Source organism: Desmodus rotundus, chromosome 4 (assembly GCF_022682495.2).
Source record: "Desmodus rotundus isolate HL8 chromosome 4, HLdesRot8A.1, whole genome shotgun sequence".
NCBI classification, from domain to species: domain Eukaryota; kingdom Metazoa; phylum Chordata; class Mammalia; order Chiroptera; family Phyllostomidae; genus Desmodus; species Desmodus rotundus.
Window position 1 is genome coordinate 177336611 of NC_071390.1, and position 26769 is coordinate 177363379.

General features: G+C 52.3%; 1 protein-coding gene across 9 annotated transcripts in view; it reads left to right on the plus strand.

The window, feature by feature from the left end:
• SLC2A9 (solute carrier family 2 member 9) overlaps positions 1 to 26769 on the plus strand; it is a 75290-nt gene that overhangs the window by 33924 nt on the left and 14597 nt on the right. For all 9 annotated transcript variants that reach the window (XR_008426771.2, XR_008426773.2, XM_045182961.3 and 6 more), the window contains 5 exons: positions 4251 to 4375; positions 5000 to 5145; positions 12787 to 12919; positions 19728 to 19915; positions 21562 to 21672. Coding sequence is in view for 7 of the 9 variants with exons in the window: in XM_045182961.3 (XP_045038896.2) it covers positions 4251 to 4375; positions 5000 to 5145; positions 12787 to 12919; positions 19728 to 19915; positions 21562 to 21672 (703 nt within the window). In the remaining 2 variants the exon portion in view is untranslated. The remainder of the gene's footprint in view (positions 1 to 4250; positions 4376 to 4999; positions 5146 to 12786; positions 12920 to 19727; positions 19916 to 21561; positions 21673 to 26769) is intronic.

Consider the following 26769-nt stretch of genomic DNA (forward strand, 5'->3'; position numbering starts at 1 on the left):
CCTCTCGTTGGTCCAACCCAAGCCAGAAACACCAGGAGCTTTGTGACTTAGGTCCAGAGGACCAGGTCCCAGGGCACAGAGCAGGGCTGGAGGGGAGAGAGGGTCTGGGTGCAGCTGCAAACAGAAAGCAGCACAGTGTCTTCGAGATTCTTCCACAGCAGTACATGGGGCTCTGCTTTTTAAACATCAGGGGCTCTTGCGACTGGATGACACTTTATTTAACCAGTTCCCTTTCCATAGACATTTAGGTTATTTCAAGTCTTTTGCCTTTAAACACAGCTGCAGTGAGTCCTAAAGACTTCAGGTTGAAGTTTCCCTTCCAGGCCCTCTCCAATCAGATCCACTTTACCTCGTGAGCTCCGTTCCTCACTTATTTTCATCATAAAAGCTTCTCTCAGATCAGATTGACGAACCAATAAGCTCTCCCAAATGCTTTCTTTGCATCCTTGCTTATAACTTCCTGGGAGATAGTGAGGGGTTAGTGGGAAAAGTAGGGTCTCCGGAGCACTCATGTCTGAACTTGAATCAGGAGTCTTCCGCTCACCAGCTGTGCACCCTTGGCCGATTCATTGCATGTGTTTGAGCTCTGGTTTCTTCCCCTGTAAAAAGGAGACCCCTCTTGCTACCCTGCAGGGACATTAAGAGCTGGAGACAATGAAGAGGGAGGATGGCCCATTAGCAGTAGCTCAGTAAAGAGACGTGATTATTATTTACCATCATCCGATCACCACCTTGACAACCATGGTGGTAGGTGCTCTACAGATCTCTGTGTTGGATGGACCCCAGGAGCTCTCCTCAGATGCTGGGGCTGCGGAAGCCCGGTTAGGAAAGGGGCCACCTGTCCCTCTACATGTGGCCTCACATTCCCAACAGGGAGCTAGTCCTGACTCCCCAACATGCCAGGAGGGTATCATGGGACTCGGCCAGCTCCCCTCTCAGCCAGCACTTCCCCGTGCATACAGTGAGGGCAGTGACAATGGCCTCAGCAGCATGGCTGCAACAAAAGAAAAGGAAATAAAAAGAGGAAATGCGTTTGAGAGATACCACATTTCTCAGTGATGTTTGTCAGTGATGGAGGAGGAGGCTGAAGCTCAACATGCAAGGCTGGGGTCAGGGCCAACAGAAGGGGCTAGGAGAGAGGTTCAGCTGGAGTGGGGCATTCTGGGAGTCAGGTGGGTGTGGCCACAGGCAGGCCCACCAGGCAGCCAATATGGGTAGAGCATGTTAAATGCACCTGTGCTTTGGGAGAGGGATGAGGACAGGGGAGCACGGGGGCCAGGGACTGTCTCTGGATATGAGCCATCCATTATCTGGTCTCAGGGACACAGGTTCTTGATCTCCTAGACTCCCCCGCTTTGGGAATGCTGGCCATAGAGAATTGCTTTTGAGTCCCAGTCCCTCGCGTGGGGTCATTTGTCCTCTGCTTACACGCTTTAGTGAGAGAGAGGCTGACCATGTGGATGCATAGACACTGGCCATGGGCTCAGCCTCGAGTCTGCACTCTGTACGCACAGCTCGTGGGGCCAAGGATGCGTGTCTCAAAGTCTCTGGGCTTCCCCTGGCTCACAGGAAAATGAAGACTGAGTCACAGGTTTGTTGTGTGGATGTAAAGGGTTCATCTCAGCGACTTATGCAGAGTCAGTGCCCAGCTCAAGTTCACTGTCATCCCAGCACCATCACCATTAGCTCTTCCCAAGGACGTTGGGAGAGCCAGTGTGCCAGCATTGGCAGAGCCAATGTGCATATTCATCAAATTGCACCAAAAGGGGCCTCCTTACCCAGCACTGGATCCAGTTCTTCTCTTTGGAGCAGAGCATGGAAACTAAAGAGGAGACCCGGGGAAACTCCCAGGGGCTTGGGCATCAGACACTGGGCCCCCGTCTTGGGCAGGCCATCCACCTGTGCTTATCCACTCAGCAAACATTTCTGAGCACCCACTGGGAACCAGGCACTGGGCTTGGCCCGTGGGCGGCAGAGACCAAGGCCTGCTGCCTGGGGCAGGTGCTCTGGCAGGGAGGCAGGCCCTGGACAGTTCATTATGAAAATCACACTGACGTGTCCTGTGTCACTCAGAAGGCTGTTTGAATGCCTGTGACAGGAACCCAGATCAAACTGGCTTAGGCCCAAAATTTGAACTGGCTCCCATAACTGAAGTATACCTCTGTTGAATCCAGCAGCTCATATGATATCGTAAGAAAAGCTGTTTTCTCTGTCTCCAGGCTCCACCTCGCTCTGTGTTGGCATCACGCACGGTGGTCTTTCCCCACGTCAGTGCAAGCTGGGCCCATCTGCTCAGGCAGACGCGGTTCCTGCTGGCACTCCAGCACACATCTGCGGAACCTCAGTGACCTGAGGGAGGTTGCATGTCCTCAGGGACCCTCAACCAGGGGCAATATTGCCCCATCAGGGGACATTTGACAATGTTTGCAGATACTTCTGGTTGTCATAGTTAAAGGGTGCGACTAGTTAGGCGAGGCCAGGGATACCACTAACGCACAGGACACCACAAAGAATTTCCGCCTCCAAATGTTACCAGTGCCGAGGCTGGATTCCTGGTGAATGACATTTCCAATGTACTTTAAGATTTCTATGCCCCATGCCCATTCCTAGAGCCACCACCGGGTGGAGACAACCACCACAGGCCCCCACACTGAGAGTGAGGGCAGGAAGGTTTCTTGGAGGAACTTCAAGGGACTCCCACCAGAAGAAGACAGACGGATAGTCAACAAACACCAACAGCCAGCCCCCTGCGTATCACGCCAGGCAAAGAGCAGGTTCTCAAAAGTATCATTTTTCTCCTCCTCTTTTTCTTCTTTAATCTTTTAAAACACGTCTTTATTTTAGAGTGGTAGGAAAGAATGTTAGCTCCCTCGATGCCGGCTGGAGAGGCCTGCATTGCACATCTAAGCATGTAGCAGTCGGCTGGCGCTGCCATAACAAGCTGCCACGGACCGAGTCCTCCACTCTTCAGAGGGTTAGGAAGATGGTAAATATCGGCCAACAAGATCGGCACGGACCCACCACTGGGTGAGATCTGGAAAGCGAGAGAAAGAAGGAGGTGGCGATCCACTGTGCCCAACGCTGCCGAGAAAAGCTGGCGAGGCCTGAGCTCTGACGGTGGATTCAGCATCATGGAGGTTGCTGGTTGCCAGGATAACAGCTCTTTCAAGGGCACCACAGAGGGGACCAGCATTGGAGTGGGTGTGTGAGAGAAGGAGAGATGAAGAAGTGTAGACAACAGGGGAGCTGCTCCTTTCTAGGAGTTCCACGCAGGGGAGCAGAGACATGGGAGATGGAGGGAGCTGGAGGACCAGGAGTGTTGTTCTTGTGCTTTCTTTTATGATAGGAGCTACTGCAGCACATTAATGAGCTGTTCCAGCAGAGAGAGAAAAACTGATGGTTAGGACTGAGAGGTGAGACCTGCTGAAGCAATATCCCTGAGCAGCCGACAGCGGGTGGGCAACTGGAGGGCTTGCCCTCGGAGAGGGGCGGGGAGTGTCTGGGCGCAGAGGCAGGCGGGCCTGTGTGAGTGGAGGAGCGTGGGAAGGGCCTCTCTGATTGCTTCCGCGCCCAGTGGAATAGGAAGTGGGAGTAGAAAGTAGGAAGAGGTCTAACTCCTAAAAGCAATAACAAAGTCCCTTTTTCAATCCCGAGCTTCTTATAATTTATAAAACGACTTAGTATCTGTTAACTCATTGAGTCTTTAGGGGGAAAATACCCTGCGAGAGGCTAGGCTGTTTCCCCAGCTCCTTGACTCACTATTAGCATGACCTCAACCAAGTCTCGAGTCTGTCCCCTGGCTAACTTCTCTGTAAGAGAGGAGTAAGACTACTACCTACCTGGTAGTGCCGTTTTGAGCCGTAGATGAGCTACTTATGTAAAGAGCATAAATGGGGTCGATCTCAGAGCAAGAGTCCCATACACATGAGCTACTGTGATCATTTTGCAAAGTCACCCAGCTCCTAAAAAGAGGGAGCCAGGGCGGGAACCCTGTCTGTCCTTGACCTCCATGCAAGTGACACTTCCAAACCTGAAGTCTCAGGGATGTGCCCATGGAACAGTCCTGCACAGAGCAGTCCATGGTCATGGCAGTCACCCCCCATGGTGGATGCAGAGGGAGCAAGAACCTCGCTCAGGGTCACACAGCCGGAGGTGGCCGCGGGAGCCATGGGGGACCCTGCTCCCGGTTAGACAGGCCAGTGACAGCCTCATGGTCCAGCCTCCTCATTGAACCCCTCCTTCTCTTCCAGGAAGTACACTCTACTGGCCAACAACGTCTTTGCCATTTCCGCTGCGTTGCTGATGGCCTGTGCTCTCCAGGCAGGAGCCTTCGAAATGCTCATCGTGGGCCGCTTCATCATGGGCATAGATGGAGGTGAGACCTCTCCAGGGCCAGGGAGGGCCAGGGACCTGTTCCTGCATTCCTAGGGACTGTTGTCATTTTACATGAGGACCCCAAGGCTCAGAGACGTGAGCATATTTATGCAATATATTTGAAAACTTTAGATAAAATGTACAAAAGTCTAGAAAGAAAAAGAATGCTCACCAATATTGGCAGAAGAGAAAATAGATTATCTACATAGTCCTATTTAATTAAATTAGTTGAACATGTCATTTAAAACCTTTCAACAAAGGAAATTCTAGGCCTACATGGCTTTTCTAAGAAAGAACACCAACAGCAAACAAACATCACCATCACCACCACCACCACCACCACCACCACCTCCATCATCACCATCACCACCACCACCACCACCACCACTGGCAGCACCAGTATCACCATCATCAGCTCTTCTGATGGAACCCACCTCCCAGCCACACCTCAGGGGGCAAATGGCACAGTGCCTGTTGAAGCACTGGAAGTTTGTGCAGAGTGCTGGGAACGGGGTTGTGGCTACTGTGACCAGAGTCTTCCTTAAGGAGACAGCTCCCTCACTGGCCACAGTGGTCCTCCCTCAGAGGAGACGACCCTGTCATCGTTGCCGTGCTCCCTCCACAGGCATCGCCCTCAGCGTGCTCCCCATGTACCTGAGCGAGATCTCGCCCAAGGGGATCCGTGGCTCTCTGGGGCAGGTGACCGCCATCTTCATCTGCATTGGCGTGTTCGTGGGACAGCTGCTGGGCCTGCCTGAGCTGCTGGGCAAGGTAAGCGTGGCTCCCCGGCCCACCATGGCTGTTCTCATTTCATGTCACCATCTCAGGTCCCCATGTCCCTTGTGGGACAAAGGGCAATCAGAGGTGAGCCCTTCCTCCAAAAGCTTGACCCTATGCCTTGGAATTCCTGAACATTCAAGCCTTTCACTTATTATTGCAGAAAAGTTACTGCTGAATACCTTGGGTGTGATTTTTTTTTTTTGAGGATATAAAGAACCATAACAAATTTTAACCTTACAGAATGTTCAAATCCACCCACCCCACAGCTATTACTAACAGCTCAATTAGAATTCACTTGGGCTTTTGCAAACCCATATAAGCCTATATAGTTTTTGTCATGGCATCCTGCCATATGCATCGTCCCTCAACTTGCTGTTTTCATTTAATGGTTGTTGGACATCTTTCTAAGATGTTTTGCTTAGTGCTACCTCACTCTTGAGCCTACCTTTCCTGCATAAATAGGTAATGGCCCAGTCTTCTGTTTTTAGCTTTCTGTTTTGGAAGCGGGAAAGCCTGACTCTGAATCGCAGTCCAACTATTCACTTGCTGTGGGGCTTTGGCAAGGAGTGCCTCACCTATTCGCATGGGGTGAGGGGGAGATCAAGGAAGACTTCCCAGAAGAAGTGAACTCGCAACTGAGCCCTGAAGGGTGAGCAGAAGTTAGGTGGGTGATGGTGGGATTTGGAGAGAAGACGTTGCAGAGAAAGGGAACAAGGGAAGGAAAGGCCGAGATGGGGAATGGCCGTGAGATAGGGAACAGCCCTGTGAAATAGCCACGAGTGGCTTGGGGCTGAGGGAAGAGCCTGCCTGGGGAGCAATCACTGAGCTGCCCCGACACTGTCCTGGGGAACAGGGAGCCCTGGACAGGCGGCACTATTGCAGGTGAGTGACTGACCTGAGTTACAAGGGGGGCTTGGGGGAGGGAGTGGAGGGGTGAAAGGGAAGGAAAAGGCCTGGCAGGAGACTGCTGTGATTGGGGCATGGTGAGGAGGAACTGAGGCAGCGGCCCTAGGGCTAGAGCAGACAGGAGGGTGAGTCAAGGGCTGCCGGCTGCCCGAGTGTCCGAGGAGGATGAGGGAAGGAGACTGGCTGGGGCGCCTCGCAGGGCTGTGGCGGCTTTCCCTTCCCCTGCACCAGGAGGCCAGGAGGGAGGGAGGAGACGACCCTGGGAGTGAAGGTCAAATGTCGAAAGTACTGGATCAGAGCCCAAGGGATGCGCCGCTGCCCTGTGGGTGCTCTCCAATCCCTGGCCTTTGGGGTTTTTATGGAGCTTCTATCACACAGACATGATTAATTGAATCATGGCCTGGAGGTCAGGCGAGGGTGCTGAAAATCCCAACCCTCCATCCAAGGGTTGTTTCCCTTGGCCACCAGGTCTCATCCTTACGTACCTTCCAAAAGTCACCTCACTAACTAAACTCAGGTGTGGTTGGAAGGGGGTTGTTATAAATATCAAGACACCTTTATTGCTCCTATCACTTAGGAAATTCCTTCAGTTTTACGAGTTCTGTGCCAGAAATAGAAGACCAAATATATTGTTATAAACCACAGGATCGCAGTGAGAGCCTAGGTAAGAGGGACTCAAGTCCCCTTTGTGCCTGAGCCAAGTAACCCTAGAGCTGCCTCCTGCCTCGTTCAGGGAAGGTTGCACAAGCGGAGGGATCCAGCACGGTGGCCGCGTGGTGCCAGGATGGGTAACAGGACCCGGTTGGCACTTATCCTTCAAAAACTGTTTGGGTTGCTTTGCTGACTGTGTTCACTGTGGCAAACCCCACAACGCATGGTTTACCATTTTCACCATTTGAGAGTGAGCAATGTCCTAGTGCAAAGCGTGGCTTTCTTACATTAACACCGATGCACATCGCCTCAGAGGCACCTGCTTCTGATTTTATTATCGACTCTTTCAGGATTTTATGGCTCCAGTTTGTTTTTCTTGTTGACGGAAAGCAAAAACAACTCACACTTCACCTCTGCGTCGCAATTTCTATAATTAATGCGAGCGTGTTGGAAATGTCTCCCTAGCAAAGTGAGGCTCCATGCTAAAGAGACGCTTTGCCTTTTGTTTTTGAAGCTATTTAAAAATTCTAAACATTGTAAACATTATGTGTGTGAGTAAGGAACATGGTATAACAATTACAGCCTCAGCTCCCTGAAGATAAAAATATATTTTAAAGTCAATGAATAGTACCGTTGTCCTCCAGGGGGAAAAAGTAAGTAAACATCTGCTTCTATAGAGGTTTCGCCTTTTCTTTTTTGAGATAGTTTCCAGTTGCTCGTCACTCATCCAAGTCCGCTTTTGTAAACCGATAGCAGGTCATTTCTGCCGTTTGGGTTCTGTCTCAGTCCCTTTGGGATGCCGTAACAAATCCCGCAGGCTGGGGAGCTTACAAACAACAGAGATTCAGTCCTCAGAACCCTGGAGGCTGGAAGGCAGAGTTGGGGGTGCCAGCACAGCGAGGGCCCCCTTCCTGACTTAGAGAGACCCACCTTCTCGCCGTGTCCTCTCCTGGGAGCAAGAGAGATCATCCCTCTCCTGTCTCTTCTTATAAGGTCACAGGTCCCATTCACGAGGACCCCGCCCTCATAACCTAATCGCCTCCCAAAGGCCCCCCTCCTCATTCATAACCTTGAGGATTAGGATTTTCACATAAAATATGTTTGGAGGGGACAGAAGTGTTCAGTCCGTACAGGTTTCTGGGTCTTTCCCGTACCTCTGTGTTCTCTCTGCATTTGCTCACTTAGCACATGTGCCAATCACTGAGTTGGGTGTTGGAGCCACAGCCAGGCCTGGGAGGTTGGGCTCGGCCGGGGGGAGAGATGCTGTGAGCTTGGGTTGGGGCGATGGCAGTGGGCGTGGAGGCAGGTCAACGAGATTGCTTAGTGACGGGACAGGGTGCCTGTGGGCAGGGACCTCTGGTGTTTGGCAGGCCATCCAGGGAGAACGGGGTACCAGATGCTAAGAGGGAGCCCTGGCAGGAAAACAGCAGCTTCACAGAAGGTAAAACGACAAGGTAACTGACAGGAACTGCCCACGTCACAGAGCGACTTGAAGGCAGAGCTGATTGCAGGACTCTGGTGTCAGGGTTCTCCAGGGTGAGCACCCTCTCCCTGCAAAAACAAGGCTCATAAGCATGACGTCAGCCAAGGGACTCAGTGCCCACGTCCGCCTTCTGACCAGAGTCCACTGAGAAGGTGTGCCATTGATCCCCAGGGTCTGTCTTTCCCCTTCAGGTTGGGTTTTTTCAGATACCCTGGGAACTGGGTGGGAGGGCACATGAGTAACCCAGTCTGGTTCTCCAGTCCACGCTCCCAGATGTCAGGCTCCAGTCCAGGAAAGAACATCAAGTGGGAAATTTTCACTCATCCCTTTGGGCTCTTGTGACATTCTGGCCAAGTGCGATCCACAGTTATTTCACTAAGTGTCAGAATTTCATTTTCTGTATATTAATCTTATTTCTCATTTGCCTTCAAAGACAGAGACAACTGAGCTTATAAAAACATTAAAGAGAGAAAAACTGGGCTTGTAAAAAAATGAAAGAGAGGGAAACTGCCCTGCAATGCAGCTGCAGGCAATTGCTTTAAAACGCAGAGGTGGTGGGAGGCAGCCAGGGGCGTCCCAGCAGGCTGCCAGGGGCAGGCGAGGGAAAGAAGGGCTGGAATCAATCTCGTGTCCTCACTTGAATCCAAGACACATCATAGATACTGTGGAGGGTGGGATTTTAATGATGTTTTATGCTTCCAAAGGATATTTTAAAAAACATATTAACTAGCTATTTCTCCTGCAATGATAAAGAAGGAAGGAACTTAGATAAAACTGTGGGCCGACGGGTGAGAAGACTTGGGAGGAACACAGGGTCATGAATGAGTGAGCCCATGTGCCTGGGAGGAAGTTCATCATCACTCAGACGGCGACACGCTTCATACGTGACACATGTCCATTTTGTCCCTCTATAGAAATATTTTGTGCTCCGCTTAGGACATTTGGGAAAAAAAAGAAGTAAAGCCACTTGAAATTGTGCCATTTTAGAGGGCAGCCACTTTTAATATTTTTATTTCCACTTTTCTGTAGACCTGTCATGCAATAGAAACACTGCTGTGCTTTGCTTTAAAAAAATCACTTACCACCCTATCAAAATCACTCCCCATGCCACCGAAGACTCTTCATAAACACACGTTTTAAATAGCGTTAAATCACGTCCCCTCTCAAAGGTGCGCAGTAACTCCTGTCCATGATTGAATGCCGCTGCTCTTTCTGAACTGTCACTAACATGAGTCATCTTGAAACAAGTATCTGTTCTATAAATCTTTTAGCTCCTTTCTTTTACTTATTTGATTTTGATGATTATGATACATCCATTGTATGCCCATCACCCACAATAAGGAAGGATTCGGGAAATAAAAACATTAAAGTTTCCATATCTCATCATTTCTGGATAAACACTAACAGTTTTTAAATTCCTTTTCATTATACTGTGTGCACATAACTTACGCACACATACACACACGTATGCACCATTTGGCTCATTCTATTTAAAACTCCGGTGATTATTTTGCAACACGATATTGGGAGCAAGTCGTTAAAATTGTTTGCCGTGATACTTTGAAGAATTACATGGTATTCTCTTTTATGAGTTACCATGATTTGTGTCATTGTTCTTTTATTGCTGGGGATTTGGATCGTTTCCAGTGTTTATTACTAAAACACTGCAATTTGCAAACCTGGGGTGAACAATCTTCTACAGAAGTCATCGTTCAAGTCTCTCATTTTTCATGTAGTTCAGTGTCTAAGAAATGGAAGCAACGGGTCCGAGAATATCAATTCACTTAAGGCTTTTATACATGTTATCAAAGTCCTCTCGCATTGAGAGGCTGCCTCGACGTGCTTTCCCACCAGCGCTGTGCAGGAGCCTAAGTGTCGCCATATGCTTGTCACCAGAACCATTTAACTAACTCTTTGATATTTAATCAGGAAAAATAGTATCGTATTGCATTATCATATTTTCTCAAAAGATTTTATTTATTTATTTTTAGACAGAGGGGAGGAGAAGGAGAAAAAGAGGGAAAGAAACATCAATGTGTGGTTGCCTCTCCCACACCCCCTACTGTGGACCTGGCCAGCAACCCAGGCATGTGCCCTGACTGGGAATCGAACCAGCAACCCTTTGGTTCGCAGGCAGGTACTCAATCCTTTGAGCCACACCAGCCAGGATGCATTATAATATTTTTAATTTTTCTTTGCTTATTAGCAAGATGGGGGGATTCATAAGGATATTTGTTTCTTGTTGGTGCTATAACAAATTACACACCATAGACTAAATTTTCTTCTGTCCCATTCCTGGAGGCCAGAAGTTCAAAACCATTTTTTTTTAAAGATTTAGTTCATTTTAGAGAGGGGAAGGGAGGGGGAGAGAGAGGGAGAGAAACACTGATGTGCGAGAGATTCATCAATAAATCTCCCACGCCCCCAAATGGGGACCCAGCCTGCAACCCAGGCACGTGCCCTGACCTGGAATCAAGCCAGTGACCTTTGGATTCACAGGCCAGCACTCAGTCCACTGAGCCACACCAGCCAGGGCCAAAACCAGTCGTATTGGGACAAAATCTGACACCTCAATCTCGCTGTGCCTCTGTATCTTGGTTCGTAAGATGGGGATAAATGTGCACGGCTCACCGAGCTGTTGTGAGGATGCAACCCAGTGGCACACACACTTCTTAGGACAATACCTGGTGTGTAGGAACCACTCCCGAAATCTTAGCTCCATGTAGCTTCACTTCGTGCAAGGTGTGCTGGGCACGTCTCGGGCATCACCTCTTTCCTGTGGCCATTAGAGGTCGCTGTCCCACTTTAGCCTCTCCAAACAGCCCTCCTGTCTTAGAGGCGAGGAGGCGAGTGGTCATCCACCTGCTGGTCTTCCCCAGGCACTGAGGCCGGAGTGAAACCGGAGGGCAACCGAGTCTGGGGTCTGTGCTGCCTTTACCGCCCAGCCAAAAGGCAGGGACAGGGATGGATTGTAATCGGGCTTTATTAATAGCAGAGGCCAGATGTCTGAGCAGGAGGCCGGTAAACCCCTAACATCCACCTTTCCTTGAGCTTTCAGGAGCAAGTTTATATGAGGAAATGTGGGGATTTGGGAGGGGAGATCCTAGGGGGTGCGCAGATGTGCTGTTTCTCTTGGGAGGGGGAGCTGACAGGGGAGTCTGGCAGCTTCTTCCCGAGCTGCCTCCCTAGGTTCCGGTGTGGTCTCTCTGCCTGCGTCTACATTAGAATTCCTCTCTTCCCTGGATACCTGGGGTTTACAGCCGGGGAGGCTCTGCGTTCTCTGGTTAGGGAAGATAAGGTCTTGTGATTCACCAGCTGCTTGTAAGTTGCTCAAAGCGTTGGGTTCTGTTTAATTTTCCTGTCTCAGTTTCCCCATTCCCCTTGCCCAGGAGTTGTCCTAGCTTCTTACTCTCCTGTGTCCAGAGGTCTTGTCTCCGTACCATCGTAGATCCAACAGGGTCTGTGACCTTAAGATGCTCCCCAATGCTGCTTTGCTTCTGAGAACACAAACAGACCCCCGCGCTCGGCTCACCTGCTCTGTTGTGTGCAGTGTGGGCAGGACGTGGGCCACCCCAGTGCTCAGTGCCATGGCTTTGGGTGAGTTACCTCTCCCGGCCTCCAGTTCCTCATCACTCAAAGGAAGGTCTCACATCAAACCCCCTCCCAGGCTCCTGCCCTCTCGGGCTGCTGGGTTGAGGGGTAATGCTATATGGCTGTGTGCTGATGCCTGCCCAGGGCCGGGGGCACTTCAGCTGGGATCTCAGTCTGCCAGCAAGGAAGGCTGAAGGGAATCAAAAATAAATTCAATAGTTCTTCAAGTCCTGTCATAGGGATTTTAAAGAAAGTCTTTGAATCGTGCCTGAACTTTACTCTTCTCTCTTCAAGGCAGCCCCAGGGGAAAACGATTGTTTAGGTGCCTTCTGAGTCTGTGGCCTGAGTAGGCGTGGGTGTTGGAAGGGAGAGAGGACCTCCTGAGCCCCAGGGACGGAAAGATGCGTGGCTCTGCAGGGGCCTGGTCACAAGGTCCTGGCAGCCAGGCAGGCCTTGCCCACCCCATTCTGACAGGCTGGAGAGCGCAGGCCTTGGCGGTGGCTGGGTGGTAGCACTGGCATGAACGGTGGTTTCCTCTGTACACCTACTGTGCACCAGGGCCCACCATCAAAGCGTGACCTGATCCCACTCTCAGGCCAGCCTGACAGGTGGCTGGGGCTGTCGCTGCACCACAGGTAGAGATGGAGATACCTGTGGGCCTTGGGAGTGGCTTCCAAGGCCACACCCCCAGGAGGGCAAAGCCCCTCCAGGCTTGCCCTGGTGGCCGGAGTCCTGGGATCAATCAGAACCAGCCTGTGGCTCCCTGAACTCCTTCTCAGAGCTCCCCACAGGCCACCACCTCACAGGATTCACGACCTCTTGGAGAATTCCTGAGACATGGGGCTGGTGCTAAACAGTGACCCCTGCCCCTCCCTTTGTTGGTGAGGATCACACTGGTGCAGAGGGACTTTCTGCAGAACTGAAGCTGCATGGCCTGGGGCCAGCCCCCAGGCAATGACTGGAGGCCACATCCATTCACTGGACCCCTCTTCTCCCTGCAGGAGAGCACCTGGCCGTATCTGTTTGGAGCAATTGCCATCCCCGCTGTGGTCCAGCTGGTGAGCCTGCCCTTTCTCCCCGAGAGCCCACGCTACCTGCTGTTTGAGAAGCATGACCAGGTGGGAGCGGAGAAAGGTAGGGCTCTTTGCCTTTGCCAGGTGGCTCCGGCATCTCCACAGAGTCAGTGTGGCGAGACACACAGGGACCTGGGCCACCTCTCTGTGCAGGCGCAGTGCTGGGCACCTTAGGACACCCTACATCATTTCATCTTCCTAACAGCCTGCTGTGGGCAGCCCAGAAGGGGACACGGGTCACACTGGGAGCCTGGAAAGCCAGGAAAGAGCAGGCTAAGACCCAGGTCTGCTCACTTCTGGACTGCATTAGGTGGTCCCGACCACAGAGAAGATGAGAACACAGTTTCTCGGTGGTGTCTGTCTGTGGTGGCACTCCCTCTGCTCCTCCTCTCTTCCTCCCCGCCCAATTCTCCTGTCTTCACACTCATGCACAAGGGAGGGGAATTCACAAGCACAGAGTGAGCACCAGCGTCACACCACACAGGGCTGGGACCAGCCCTGCGAGGGAGGCGGGATGCCCGCCCTCCAGGACGGAGTGTGAGGCTTGCGAGTCATTGTAGGTAGCTCTCCTAATTCCCTCGATGGTGACGGGCAGGATCAGATGCAAAGTTCAGCGTTTGGAAATCAGAGTCATTTCTGTAGTGCCCTGAAAAGGCAAGATCATTCTGCCTAGGGATAGACAACGGAGCATCTGGGCCAGTCCAGGTTACTATCCAGTCTGGCGATTGGGAGGTGGAGGTCTGTGCGGTGCGATTGGCATCTCTACCAGATTTCAGGAAACACAGGAGGATGGCATCAAGAAAAAGATACAGGCAAAAGGCGAAGTAGTAGATGCCCATCGCTCTGGGGGAATGATACCTCTGGAGGCGCCCTCCTCCCTCGTAGTCTTTGTTGGTCTTGGCTGCCAGAAGCCCGGTCGGGCATACAGACTTGGCAGAGACCTCACCCACAGTCCCAAGACAAACCAAAGCAATTCTGTTTGATGTTGTGGTTCAGTGGATGGGAGGCGTAAGTGGCATTGAGAACCCAAATGCGGGCTAGCACCCTGGGCTGAATAGGAAAGAGGAATGATCGGCATTACTGGCTGCCGTTGTAATTTTTGTTGGCTTCGTGATCAGAGGAAGTGTATTTGTCTGGGGTTGTGTGTATGTGTTTGGAGAGAAAGTGTATCGGGATTAAGGCAGGAAACCCAAATGGTAGAGTCTTAAACAGAGGACAAGCTTACTTCTCCCTCACCAGGGAAAAGGTTGCAGGTAGGCCATCTGAGGCTGTTACAATTCTTCGTGGTGTCGGAGACCTCATTCCTTTTATCCTTGATCTGCCACCCTCAGAAGGCTGCCCCATGGTCCAAAGTGGCTGCTGTCACACCTGCATTCCAGCCGGGAGGAGGAGGAGGGAGCACTCACCCTTCCACCAGAACAGGTCTCTTCTTGGGGGCTCACACCCTTCTGCTGTGTCTCTCTGGTCACATGACCTCTCCTAACTGCCAAGGAGCCTGGGAAATAGAGTCTTGTAGTGCACATTCCGAGGGGAGGCTGACTGAGCTCTGGTAATGAGCCACCTGCACCCACGGAGCTAAGTAAAGACCCGATGTTAATGGGAACTGCCTTCATTGGTCATTCCTGAACACCCCACGGCAGTCTTACTCCCGTCCTCCTCGATTGTCACCACACCCTGGTAAGATCCACTCTGCACATCATTACATTTCTAAAGATGCTGGTCCATAGGGACAGCCATGGTGCCCCTTCCCCATGGGTGCTGTGGCCTGAGCCGGGTTAACGGGCTGCTCCTCTGTCCAAAGATGGCTGGAAATGCCCAGGAGGCGAAGTCACATGTGAGAGGGACAGGAGTAGATCTCCACAGTGGCCCTCATTGACTCCGTTCTCTTTTGTGTGAGGGGCTAAAGTATGTTACCATGGTTACAGGGATCTGGTTTTTATTAAGGCAGGAAGAAAGTCTATGCAAGTGACTTCACACCAAAGGTAAATTAAATCACAAGTTCTTCCCACACTGTTGCCACACCTGCCCTCAAGAACAGCACGGGTTCCTTGGGGTGGCCAGATCTTGTTGCAGTAGGTGCAGGTCACGGACCCGCGGGGCCCCCCTGGTAGTGACAGAACCAGATGAGAGGAGGCAGGAACTAGAGTCCTAGGTCTCTGCCATAAAGGACTCCCCACAATGTGAGCATCCCCTGTTCTTCTTGCTACTCTAGCCTCTCCCTGACTGTCACAGGGCCAGAGGTTCCACCAGGATCCATCTTCCTTCCTCTCACCTGGGGTCCCACGTCGTGCCTCTTGTGGGTGGAATCCCCCAGGAAGCAGCTAGCACAGTAGGCTTCTAGTCCCGGTGATGCAGGAGAAATTCTAACACAGTGATTTGGGACTGAGTCCCCGGGCAACCTGTAGAATGGGGCCAAGTATCTGCAAACCACGTATCTGATAAGGATTAATCTCTAAAATATGTAAAGCCCTCCTCCAAAAAACACCAATAACCTTTAAAAAGGGACAAAGGATTTCAATAAACATTTCTCTAAAGAAGACATACAAATGACCAACAGGCATATGAAAAAAGTCCTCGGCGTCGCTAATCATCAGGGAAAGGCACACCAAACCCACAGCGAGACATCAGCTCACACCTGTCAGGATGGCGACTACCAATAAATCAGCAAACAGCAAGTGCTGGCGAGGGTGTGGGGAAACCGGTGCAGGGTTGCTGGGAAAGCGGGCTGGTGCTGTCGCTACAGAAAGCAGTGCAGAGGGTCCTCCAAAAGTGAAAACCAGAACTACCATGTGATCCAGCAATCCCACCTGTGGGTGTCTGTCCAAAAATATCAAAACCAAGATCTTGGAAATATGAGCGCTCCCGTGTTCACTGCAGTGCCACTCACACTAGCCAAGGTGTGGGAACAACCTGAAGTGTTCGTGGGCGGGTGAGTGGGTACAGAAAATGCAGTCTGTTCCTACAATGCAATATTGTTCAGCCTTTGAAAAGAAGGCAGCCCTGCAGAGCATGACAGCACGGATGGACCTGGAGGACATCGGCTAAGTGAAACAAACCAGTCACAGAAGGAGAGATACTGCATGATTTCAGCAGCATTTAAGCAGTCAAAGCGGAGTCTCACAGTGCAACAGTGGTTGCCCGGGCTGGGGGCGGGGCGGAGGGTGGGAATGGGAAGTTGCCATCTACGGGTATTAAGTTACAGTCAGAGAAGATGAAGCTGCCCCAGAGATCCCGTTCCACTTGGTGCCTGTCCCCAGCAACACTGCCGTGTGCATCCACAGACAGCTCCTGTGGGTTCTTACCGCCACAGAATGAAGACATTGTAAAACTTTGCAACAGTAAATGACTTATTTACACATGAAAGAAATAGGAGCCACAGCTACGAATATTGCTCCTCCTGTATTAATGCACTTGTCGTCTCAGTGCATGCAAACCCAAGCATGGCGAGGACAGGGTGCGCAGACAGCTGGAGAGCCGCTGGGCCAGAGGGCTTTCGGTGTTTCTTCTGGCAGGACCCAGTCTCTTGGACAGACAGCGGGGCTGCCCTGTCTGTGACCGCCTCTGTCAATGCCGTCCTCGGAGCCAGATCCCTGTGGGCGTGCAGCAGTGCGGGAGTGCAAATGTCAGCACTCCTGTGTGACGCGGGCATGTCACTTCATCCCTCGGAGCCTCGGTTTCCCCGTCTAAATGGCAGTAAAAGCACTGCCCTGGCCGGTCTTTGTGAGGGCCCCGCAGGCCCGGCTTCCAGCACCGTCCCCTGGAGTGGCAGTTCTATCCCTCACGCCTCTGAGCAGAAACCATGCCTTGTTCCCTCCTTCATACAGTGACCTTAGCACCCCCACCCCGGACCCCTACTCAGCACCTAGCAAGCCCTCCAGAGCTGCAGGTTAATGGAAATGAACTGACTCTGGTCCCGTGAACTTCTCAGCTTTACCGTTTCTTTTCATCCTTCTTTGAGGGGTACAGCAAGAAAGATCACACCCGTCTTGGTGGGAGATTGACTCCCTCCCTCTCTACCTGGGACCTCTGCCACATTTCCCAACCTCCCCAAGGCTCCGCCCACCGCACAGCACTAGGAATTGTGCTCAAGTCTGTAAGACGTCTAGCCCCTGTCTGGCACCTAGTAGGCACACAATAAATGTTAGCCCCCTCTCCCCCTGAGGAAAGGCAAGTCTTTAACTGGGACAGATCCTGGTTACATCAGAGCTCCCTTTCCCAGTCCCAGAGTTGACCAGGCTCCCAGAGGTTTGCCTTCCAGTTGGGAAATGCAAATTCTCCTTCCTCTCTCCTGTTCTCTGGAATCAGTGATTGGAATGTGAGCGGGAATAAGAATGAGCTGGGAGCCATGGGAGTCGCTTACTTTCAAGTGCAGCCGAGGGCGGGAGCCTGAGCTGGGAGGAGAGGACCTAGGGGAGATCTGGTGAGCTATTGAGAGAACTTGAAGGTGAAAGAGAACCAATTCCTCTGCGAGGGTTACTTTCCTCAGGTTTCTAAGGTCACTTTGTATCTCTCCAAGGACAGCTGGTTACAACTGCACGTCTGTGCCGCCCCTCCCCATCCCTGTCTTCCAGGGACCCCACACACGCTGGAGCTCTGTACTTTTGCGACCTCACTGTCCACCTTCCCATTCGATGTCAGGGTCCCTCCCACAACACCTCCCACAGGTGGTCATCGAGCCCTTCCTTGCATACCTCTAGGGACAGGGAACTCACTGCTTGTGAAACTACCCAATCCACCCTGGAAACATCAGTCAGACAATCCTTCCTTGTGGAGAGCTGACCTCTGACACATCACAGATCCTGACCTTGGTCCTGAACTCAGGTCCAAGGAGAACAAGACCATTCCTACCCACATCCAGTGAAACATCAGTAAATATGAAGAAGGTCCAGTTAAGCTGATCCCACCTGGTTCGGGCACCTGCTGCATGCCAGGCCCTGAACAAGACCCGGCCTCGGGCAGGAAGTGTCATAAGCCTTACACCAGCATCAGCACCTGCCCTGAGCTGGCAGGGCCACAGTGATGACAAGGAGAAGTGGCGGTGGCCATCTACCAGCTACAGGACAGCCCGACACTGTGCTACGTGCTTTGTCCCCTCCCTGCAGTTTCCTGCCCTTTAGGGAATGGACTTCCTGCTTCAGACTCAGATTCCAGGCCCTCCCCTGAAGATTGGAGGAAACATTCTTACTCACGGGCTGTGGGTGAACCAAAAACGCAAGTCCAGCCCCACCTGGGCTTCAAAGTTGAGGTGGATGCCCACAAAGCTAAGAGCTGGATGCCGGCAGGGAACCACACTGCTCACAGCCACGCAAGGAGTCCGTTCCTGAAGGGGACTGAGTGCACACCTCCACGTTGGCCACGCTCCTCACACAAGATGCAGGAATCTCACCCAGGTGCAGGAATCTTGTAAGAAGGGGGATGGGGCCAATAGAGCAAACTATTTTTATGAACACATATACAACAGGAAATTAAATTGATGTATTAAAGGAGGAAGAGATCATAACTTTTAGAGAAAAAAGAGAGATTTTTGTCCCAGGAAAGTCTTTTAAGATCTGAGCATTAAATTAAGCTGAGAGCTTCCCAACAGCCAAGGTGAAAAAGGAAAAAAAAAAATAGGTTACAAAGTTTCCTTATTTTATATGGAAAGTATGTATGACAGGGAGGAGAGAGAAATATTTTCCTGATCCAAACTCTTAAGATTACTTTCTCATATAAATGTTGCATTTTAAACTTGGCAGAAGTATTAGAAATACTACAGTTTAGTGCATGATGTGGAAATGTTACTCATTCAGCTGCTTCTCCCATTTATGCTTAATAAATGCTAGGAGAAGTATTAAATCATAGCTCACAAAAGAGACTTTCTGAAGCAGGTTTTAGTGCACTTCTGGAAATAACACCGAGAGCCTTTGGGGCTTGCTTCTTGGAGAATCTGGAGCAAGTTTAATGTCCCCCCCCCCCTTTTTTTTCTACTTAAGAGCAGTTTCATGTGCCCTGTGGCTCAGAGCAGTGTTTTTAGGATGACGCCCACCGTGTCCGGAATGGACTGTCCGCAGGAGCCGACGCCAGAGCCACCTGCCCCTGTAGGAGGATGAATATCAGAGCTGAGTATTCAAATCTGCCCCTCTAAGGACCTCTCCCACGCCTGGTTATTATGACCTCAGGGGCCTCATCAGTCACCCACCTTCACGCAGCCACCCATGGATGCTCACACAGTGAAGGCCTTGGTAAAAGGGACAGGTTCGCCAAGGCTGGACATTTGCAGTGTTGATGTGGAAAAGGCATAAGCCACCTGGGTCCATTTGAATTCTGGGAAGGCTAGCTCCTTGGGACCTTTCCCAAGGTCTCTGCACTTCAGGGGTCATGTGGAAAGGGCCCTGGGTCCCTCCTTCCGGTGAAAGAGTTGGTCCAGGGCACCCTGGCCAAGTGGAGATCTGACCTCTGACTGCACGTGGCCGGGGAGGAGGAGCCCGCAGGCAAGCAGGAGGTGCTCCTGTGTGTGCATTCAGCAGGCAGTGAATCGTGCCATTATCACAGCAGCCACAGGACTCAGGAATGGGCCCAGAATGTCTGTCCACCCAGAGGTAGACACAGGCCTTGAACCCTGGGCACACTCGGCTCTGCTGGGGGCAGTCGGGAGACCCTGGGGCTCTCCTAACTCTTCTCCTGACCAACTGGGCAGCTGTGGGCTGGTCTCTCCATGTGCTGGGGCTTTGTGTTCCTATTTTTAAACTCCATGGTTTCAAAGGTCCCCACCACCTCCTTCCCTGACAAGGTGCACATCTCCGTGGCTGGACCATCCCTACGGGGCCCAGTGTTAGACCCAGCAAATAACCCGATCTCTGCTGAACATGCCTGCTTGTCCTCGTGTGCAGCCTTCCAGAGGTTCCTGGGCAAGGAGGACGTGTCCCAAGAGCTGGAGGAGGTCCTGGCAGAGGGCCACATGCAGAGGAACATCCGCCTGGTGTCTGTGTGGGAGCTGCTGAGAAGCCCCTTCGTCCGCTGGCAGGTCCTCACGGTGGTGGTCACCATGGCCTGCTACCAACTCTGTGGACTCAATGCGGTGAGTGCCCAAGTGGAGGAGCCAGGGGGAGGCATGGGGTGGGGTGGGGTGGCTCAGGGCCCGCATGCCCAGGTCCCAGCCCCAGCTCTGCCACCCCCGCCAGCTTGTGCCGTTGGGCAACCGCATAATCTGATCCTCGGTGCCCACATCTGTCAAACGGGACAGCATAACACTAAAACAATAATCTGCAAAGTGCTCCGTGCAGCAGCCGGCGCGTTTATCCCTTCGCGAATACTGCCTATCGGTGTAATGATTTGTTCCTAGAAATACTTAAAAGTCGTATTTGCTAATAAAATGGGTATTAGGAAGTCATGAGGAAGAGACCTTGAGATGACTCAAATGAAAGTACTTGAGGCTGGGCTCTCTTCAATGGCGACTTTGGCCTGAGGAAATCTCAAGGTTGAAAGACTGTTTCTTGGGCCTGAGCTCACATAGGCAGGAAGTGGGAAGAGGAGGCCCTCCCAGGGAGCCCCCAAACCCTCTGGTGAGCTCAGCTGCTCCTTCTCTCTCTCTCTTGGGCTCCAGAAATTAGAATCTGGGAATTTGGGGGCTGGGGAGGAAAACAGTGGGCTGCCCCCAGGGGTGGTGAGCTCCCCACTCATAAGGTGTGCAAGTCAACCAGGCAGCCACTTGGCAGGGGAGTGTAGAGGAGATTTTGCACGGAAGCATCCAGTGCCCCTGAGGTCACTCAAGCAGCTCAGGAGAAGTGTGGCTGGGCCTGGGGGGACCTTGCAAAGAGCCCAGGTAAAACAGCTCCTCTGCTCTTCCGTGCAGTGAGCGTGAGCCTGGCCCCCCCAGGCTACCCAAGAGTTTGGCAGGGAGGGGTTGGGGGTGATGGGGACGCAAGATGGAAGAGGAGTCGTTCCTGCCCAGTGAGGGAACCATGACAGCCTAGGCGGTTACAACCAGGTGCTTTTACCTGGTCCTCATGGGGTTCACATTGGCAGAATGAGGAGGAGCCTGGGTCAACAGCATGACCTTGGACAAGTCCTTCTGTTTCCTCCTCTTTGTAAGGTCAAGGTCATGCTTTAGGGTCTCAAAGCCATCACCCCACCCACCTCCATTCTGAGAAAGCAGAAAGGAGAATATGCTCATTTCTTAAAGCCCAGACTTGGAGACGCAAGAGCCACATAGGGAATCTGTGTGTGCTGAGGCCTTTAGACCAGGAGCCATGGTGTTTCCAACTGGGAGCATTCTCTCCCACCGGGACGCCACTTTCTGGTCTGCATGCCCCACATGACCTCATAAACTCCACCAGGGTGTGTCTATGAACCCCGCGGTGTGAGCACATGGTAGGAAGGAACATCGCATCTGCTCCCCAAGCAACAGCCATGGGGAGAGCCAGTGTCTAGTGTTGTGCGCTCAGCCCCACTGTGTAGTGCTCAGCCACACTCTGCATGGAGCTCAGCCACCTCTGCATGGAGCTCAGCCACCTCTGCATGGAGCTCAGCCACACTCTGCATGGAGCTCAGCCACACTCTGCATGGAGCTCAGCCACACTCTGCATGGAGCTCAGCCACACTCTGCGCAGCACTCCATCTTGTGACTCTGGACTTGCGCATTGCAAGAGAGAACCGTGGGCCTGATTTTAATTTAGGATGCCCCTCACTGACCCTGCTCCCTTCTTCTTCTTCCCTGCATTATAGATTTGGTTCTACACCAACAGTATCTTTGGGAAAGCCGGGATTCCTCCAGAAAATATCCCCTACATCACCTTGAGCACAGGCGGCACTGAGACCTTGGCTGCCATCTTCTCTGTAAGTAAACAGAGGGTTACTCCAGAGAACAGCACAGGGGATTAAACAGGGCGGCGAGGACCCCCGCCGGCCCCCACTAAAGGAGCATGCCCTTTGTCACTCCGAAGGTGTCTGAATTTTAGGAGTTTACTCCTGGGAGAGAAAGAGAGGACCTTTCTAAAATCAAGACTGGGAGTCGCAGCCTCTGGAGGGTCTGCCTGCTGCCGCCTTCCTGTCTGGGCCACGGTCATTTGGATCACGTGTGTTCTGGAGGTTCGGGACCCTGCAGGTGGCCTACAGTCGGGAGTGAGGCTTCATCGCCCCGGTGGCATTTACTCATCCATGCGATCACCCACCCTGGCAGCACTCGGGGTGCACCCATGCCATGCTCATGCTAGGGTGTCACCAGTGAAATTGTCATGGTCTAGACAGAAAGACCCAGAAACAGACACATTACACGTGCAACACAGGGATGAACTATCCTGTGAGGGTGTCCAGGAGGGCTTCCTGGAGGAGGGGACCAGGAAACTGAGCTGAAGGGCCAGCAGGAGTTAGCCAGGCGACGGGAAGGAACGTGCGTTGGGCAGCCTATTCCATGGCCCTGTGAGCCTGTCCCCAGTCATCTGTCCTCCTCCCTAGTTTGTCTTTTAAAAGAGCTGGAGATGCAGAATAGCCAATAATATAATAGTCTTTAACAGTCTAGTCTAAGGACCATTTTGGATGCGGTCCTTAAAATGGTAGCATGTACCTTAATCCCTGGAAAAATCATGAGATTAAATTCCGCGTGAGTCCAGGAATCTGAACAGAATAATGTGCTGGGGAGAAAGCTTTGGCTTTGGGGCCTGGCGCCTCTGAATTCAGATCCTAATCATCCTTTTACCAGCTGAGTGGCCCTGGGAAAATTGCCCAACATGCCTGAATTTATTTGCTCACCTTTAAAATGGTTATAACCATGCTCATCTGTGGTAGGCAGAGGACCATCCCCATCCCCCAATGTCCTCATTCCCAGAAGCTGTGACTGTGTCACCTTAGATGGAAAAAGAGGCTTTGCAGGTGTGATTAAGTCAGGACTCTTGGGATGGAGAGGGTATCCTCAATTCTCCGGGGCCCAGTGAGTGACAAGGATCCTTGCAGGTGAAGTTGAGAGGAGAGGACCTAGAGTAAGGAAAGTATGAGGACAAAAGCTGGTGTGATGCAATCTCTGGCTTGGAGGGCAGACGGAGGGACCACCAGCCGAGGAAGGCAGCAGGCCTGGAGGAAGCCAGGAACAGACTCTCCCCTGGGGCCCCAGAAGGAACACCACCCTCAGCATCTCAGGTTTTCGCCTGGACAACCTACTTCAGACTTCTGACCTCCACAGCCATAAGAGAAAATTATGTTTCATTAAGCTGCTAAATTTGCGATCTTCTGTGACAGCAGCCACCGAAGTGAGTCACCACCATAGAGAATCGTCATGGAGACGAGTCTCGAGGTGCCTGAAGGCCCACGGCTCTGGGCAGAGCCAACGGGCAGTGCATCCCCGGCCCTGGCCTTGTTCCCGAAAACACAGAGTCGGTTTCATCCAGCCCTGTGAAGGTCCTGCCTATCGAAAAGGACTTTGTGGTTTTTTTGTCCCTTCTTCTCACGGAGGGTTCGGCAGTCTATGAAAATGACCTTGGAGCCTCCTAAAGTTGAGAAAGGCACTGTTGTTCATTTGACTTGCAATCAGTGTGGGCTCCCGGCCCTGCTCCTCAGTGTGGGCAGCTGTGAATAATTGACATCCTGCAGAAACAGCTGGTGTTCCAGACCTGCTTTCTTGGTGCAGTGTGAAATCTCTGACGAGGGACCTTCCACACGTGCCGTTGGGGCCCCGGGGGCCCGAGCACACACAGCCACGTGGGCCAGTGGCCCGTGACACGAGGCTCAGTTTGCTGAGAGGCTGAGACTCGGTGCTTTCTCAAATCAGGGAAGCAGAATCCACGTAAGCCACTCTTACTTTGAATTCACTGCTGCGAGTTTGTGTAGCTATGGAGTTGAAGCCAAACAAGGAAAAATGTCCTATTGGTTTCCACTCCCTACAGCCCCCTCTGCTTCCCCAGCAACCACACGATTTCATAGCAAACAAAGCCTTTGAAGTTCACGGCTGCACCTGGAGCCCCCAGACTCCACGCCACGCATTAGAGGGGAGAGTGGGAAGGGCCGACCAGGCAGAATGGGGGGCGGCTGGGCTCTGTGCCCTCTGGCCCCGCACTTGCCGGCTGAGGTGAAGATGGCGCACTGCCTGCTTCCCGCCGCCCCAGGTGCTGGCTGCCCCCCCCCCCCCCCGCCCACCGGGCTTCACCCATGTCCTTTGGCCTTGCCCTCACTCCTCAGCCACCTGTCACCCAGTGTCTCTTTCTCAGCTCCATTTAAGTGCTTTCTTTAAGAGCTAACTTTCTTTCCCATTTGCCCCAAATTGAGGACAGTTTTAAATTTATGATCATTAACCTCTTAAAAACTACCTTTTTCTTTCAAAGGGGGCAGGAGGTGGGGGGGTATTCCCCTCAGGAGCTGCAGAACCTGTGGAATTGACCCAGGGAAAATTTTTCCCAGGACTTGAGGACTTAGAGAAGCCTGGTCTACGGCCAGCCTTTCCTTGGAGTCCAGTTGGCCCCAATCCATGTCTGATGTTGCACGTGGGTTGAAATGTCTCAAGACCATCTTAATTTATTTTTTTTAGGGTCCATGAACCACCCTGGAATGGCAAGCATTTAAAAGTAACTTTTTCATTTCTCATACCTTTGGCCCAAATAGATATGCAGGTCTCACACATTCATCCTTTAAACAGAAATTTCCAAACAAAGTTTATCTTTCAATGAATTAATTTTTAATTTTCAGCTTAGAGAGAGCATGTTCCAAGTAGAAAACTTTTTCCGAGGCCCTGTTTTCTGGAGATAGACATTAAAATTCGATTAACTTGAAAATAACGACTGCTTTTTAAGCGCTTGGCTTCTTTTCAGGCGGAAGCTAGTGGAAGCAAAGACTGACACTGGCGTACCTAAAACGGTGGCTGCCAGGTAGGAGTGACACAGAAAGCTGGCAGTTCTTCTCATGCAGTCTGCCTTGCTTTCTCTCCTGAGACAGAACGGAGTCAGCGGTAATCAAACCCTCCCCCTTCCCTTCTCCCACGTTTCCATCGCTCAGGCTTTGGCAATAATCCGGTTTCTGCCTGCAGAGCCACCCATTGCTGTGTGGCGAGGCCCCTCACGGACTGACACCCCCCCCCCCCCATCCCACAGTGTCAAACTCAAGGACAGCCATTTGGAACTCCTGGGCGCTGGTCAGAACCGGGGCAGCCTCCCCTTGCTCTGTTGTTCAGAGTGTGTTGCTGTATATCCATGCACACTCGTGTGCGTGTGACATAGTAGATACAAAGAAACGGCAATGGCTACTGTCACATCATAGCTCTGCCATCCCTGGTCTTCGTGCCTCCCTTAGGCTCGGTGCTGGCCCGGGACAAACACCCAGTCCCTGGGCGCTTAGCTAAGGCTCATTTGAAGCTGGGTGAAGAAAGTGCATCTGCTGACTGGGCAGACACTCTGCCTTCGGCGGGGACTCATGCCCTCGGCCTGGGAGCAGTCAGAGGGCATGTTCTGCGGGGGGCAGAGACCCCCGCACAGACAGCGCTTGCTCCTTAAGGAGCCCCACGTACAACTCAGTCAGCCTGCACGGCCCACCAGCTCACGAGTGCAGGTCAAGACAAGCCAGGCAAGTTCCCGGGACGGAGCAGAGTCGGAAAAGGCCCGGCCTGGAGCAGCACAGAAAGAACAGGCACCCGCTTGACCCAGAAGCCCACCCTCGTCCGTGAGTGAACCGTGCGGTCGCTGAGACGGCAGGAAGTCGGCCAGCAGGGAGTGCCGCGCACCTTACACTGAGAGGTGGGCATGGAGCACGGTGTCTGCAAGGCTGACCTGCCCTCTTCCCATGAAGTAGCCTGTGTGACCCTGTCTTCTATAAAGCCACATCCAGCCAGGTTTGGGAGCTTCGAGTCACATTTGAAACAAATGAAATTTGAGGCCATCTTTTCCTTCTCTCCCCCCCTTTCCCCTCCTTCACACGTTTAATCACCTAGCAAACACCCAACATGCCAAGCCTGGCCCTCCGTCAGTCGGTGCAGGCGTTGGAAACCACTGGACATGGTGAAAGAGTAAAGATCTGTAACTGGGGGGCACAGAAATCTGCGTCTCCGTGCTTGAGCTGCACTGATCTTTTAGTCTTTATTTTGTGAGGTAAAACGGCTCGTTGTAGGAAACTTGGAAAAGTTGACAAACAACAAGTGAAATAATAACCCCAGGAAATAATGACCCCAGCCTAAGTCAGCCACTATAAACTATTTCCTATGTTCTCTTTCTGTGAAGGGGCAGGGGAGGGGAGAGGCCGGGGTGCAGCGGACAGAATCCAGCGTGTGTGCTGAATGTCATCTCTCACCGAGCCGCACAGCCCCCCCCCCCAAGACAGCCTGGTGGGAGGGTATTCGGTCCTCCTTCCACAGACAGACCCGCAGGGCTCTGGGAAGGGAAGGTCCAGGCCAACATTCACCCGTCTGGAAGGCGGAAGACCTGGGATAGAAGACCCAGGCCAGCCTGATTCTGAAACTTGGCTACAAGCACTGTTCTTCGGGGTCACTGGCATTTGAAGGAGCTCAGTGAAGAGCCAGCCTGCCCGCACCAGTCCAGCTGAAAGGCAGATACAGGTCCAGCGAATGAGGGTCAGGGACAGTCCCACAGCTGCAGGAAGCTGGGTTGGAGACACCACTTCAGGGACAGCCGTCACCTGGGCTTCCTGGCATCACACCCCAGAATGAAATGGATCACCCCAGGCACAGGCAGAGTGGGAAACAAGGGAAACTTCTCTGCCCACTCCCGCCTCTGCAGACCCGCCTTGGGAGTGTGACGTCTAAAATCCACAGCGTGGGGACACAGAGGACTAGAGAGAGTGTGGCCTCCACGGCTGCCGGGCTCCAACACGGGGTGGCAAGGGCCTCGGCAACCCTGTGCTTCGGGCCCCTCTCCCAGGCTCCTCAGCAGACAGGCCCCACTCCCTGACGAGGGAGATTCAGAGGAAAGGTGAATGTAAGGTCACACAGGTGCACAAGAACTG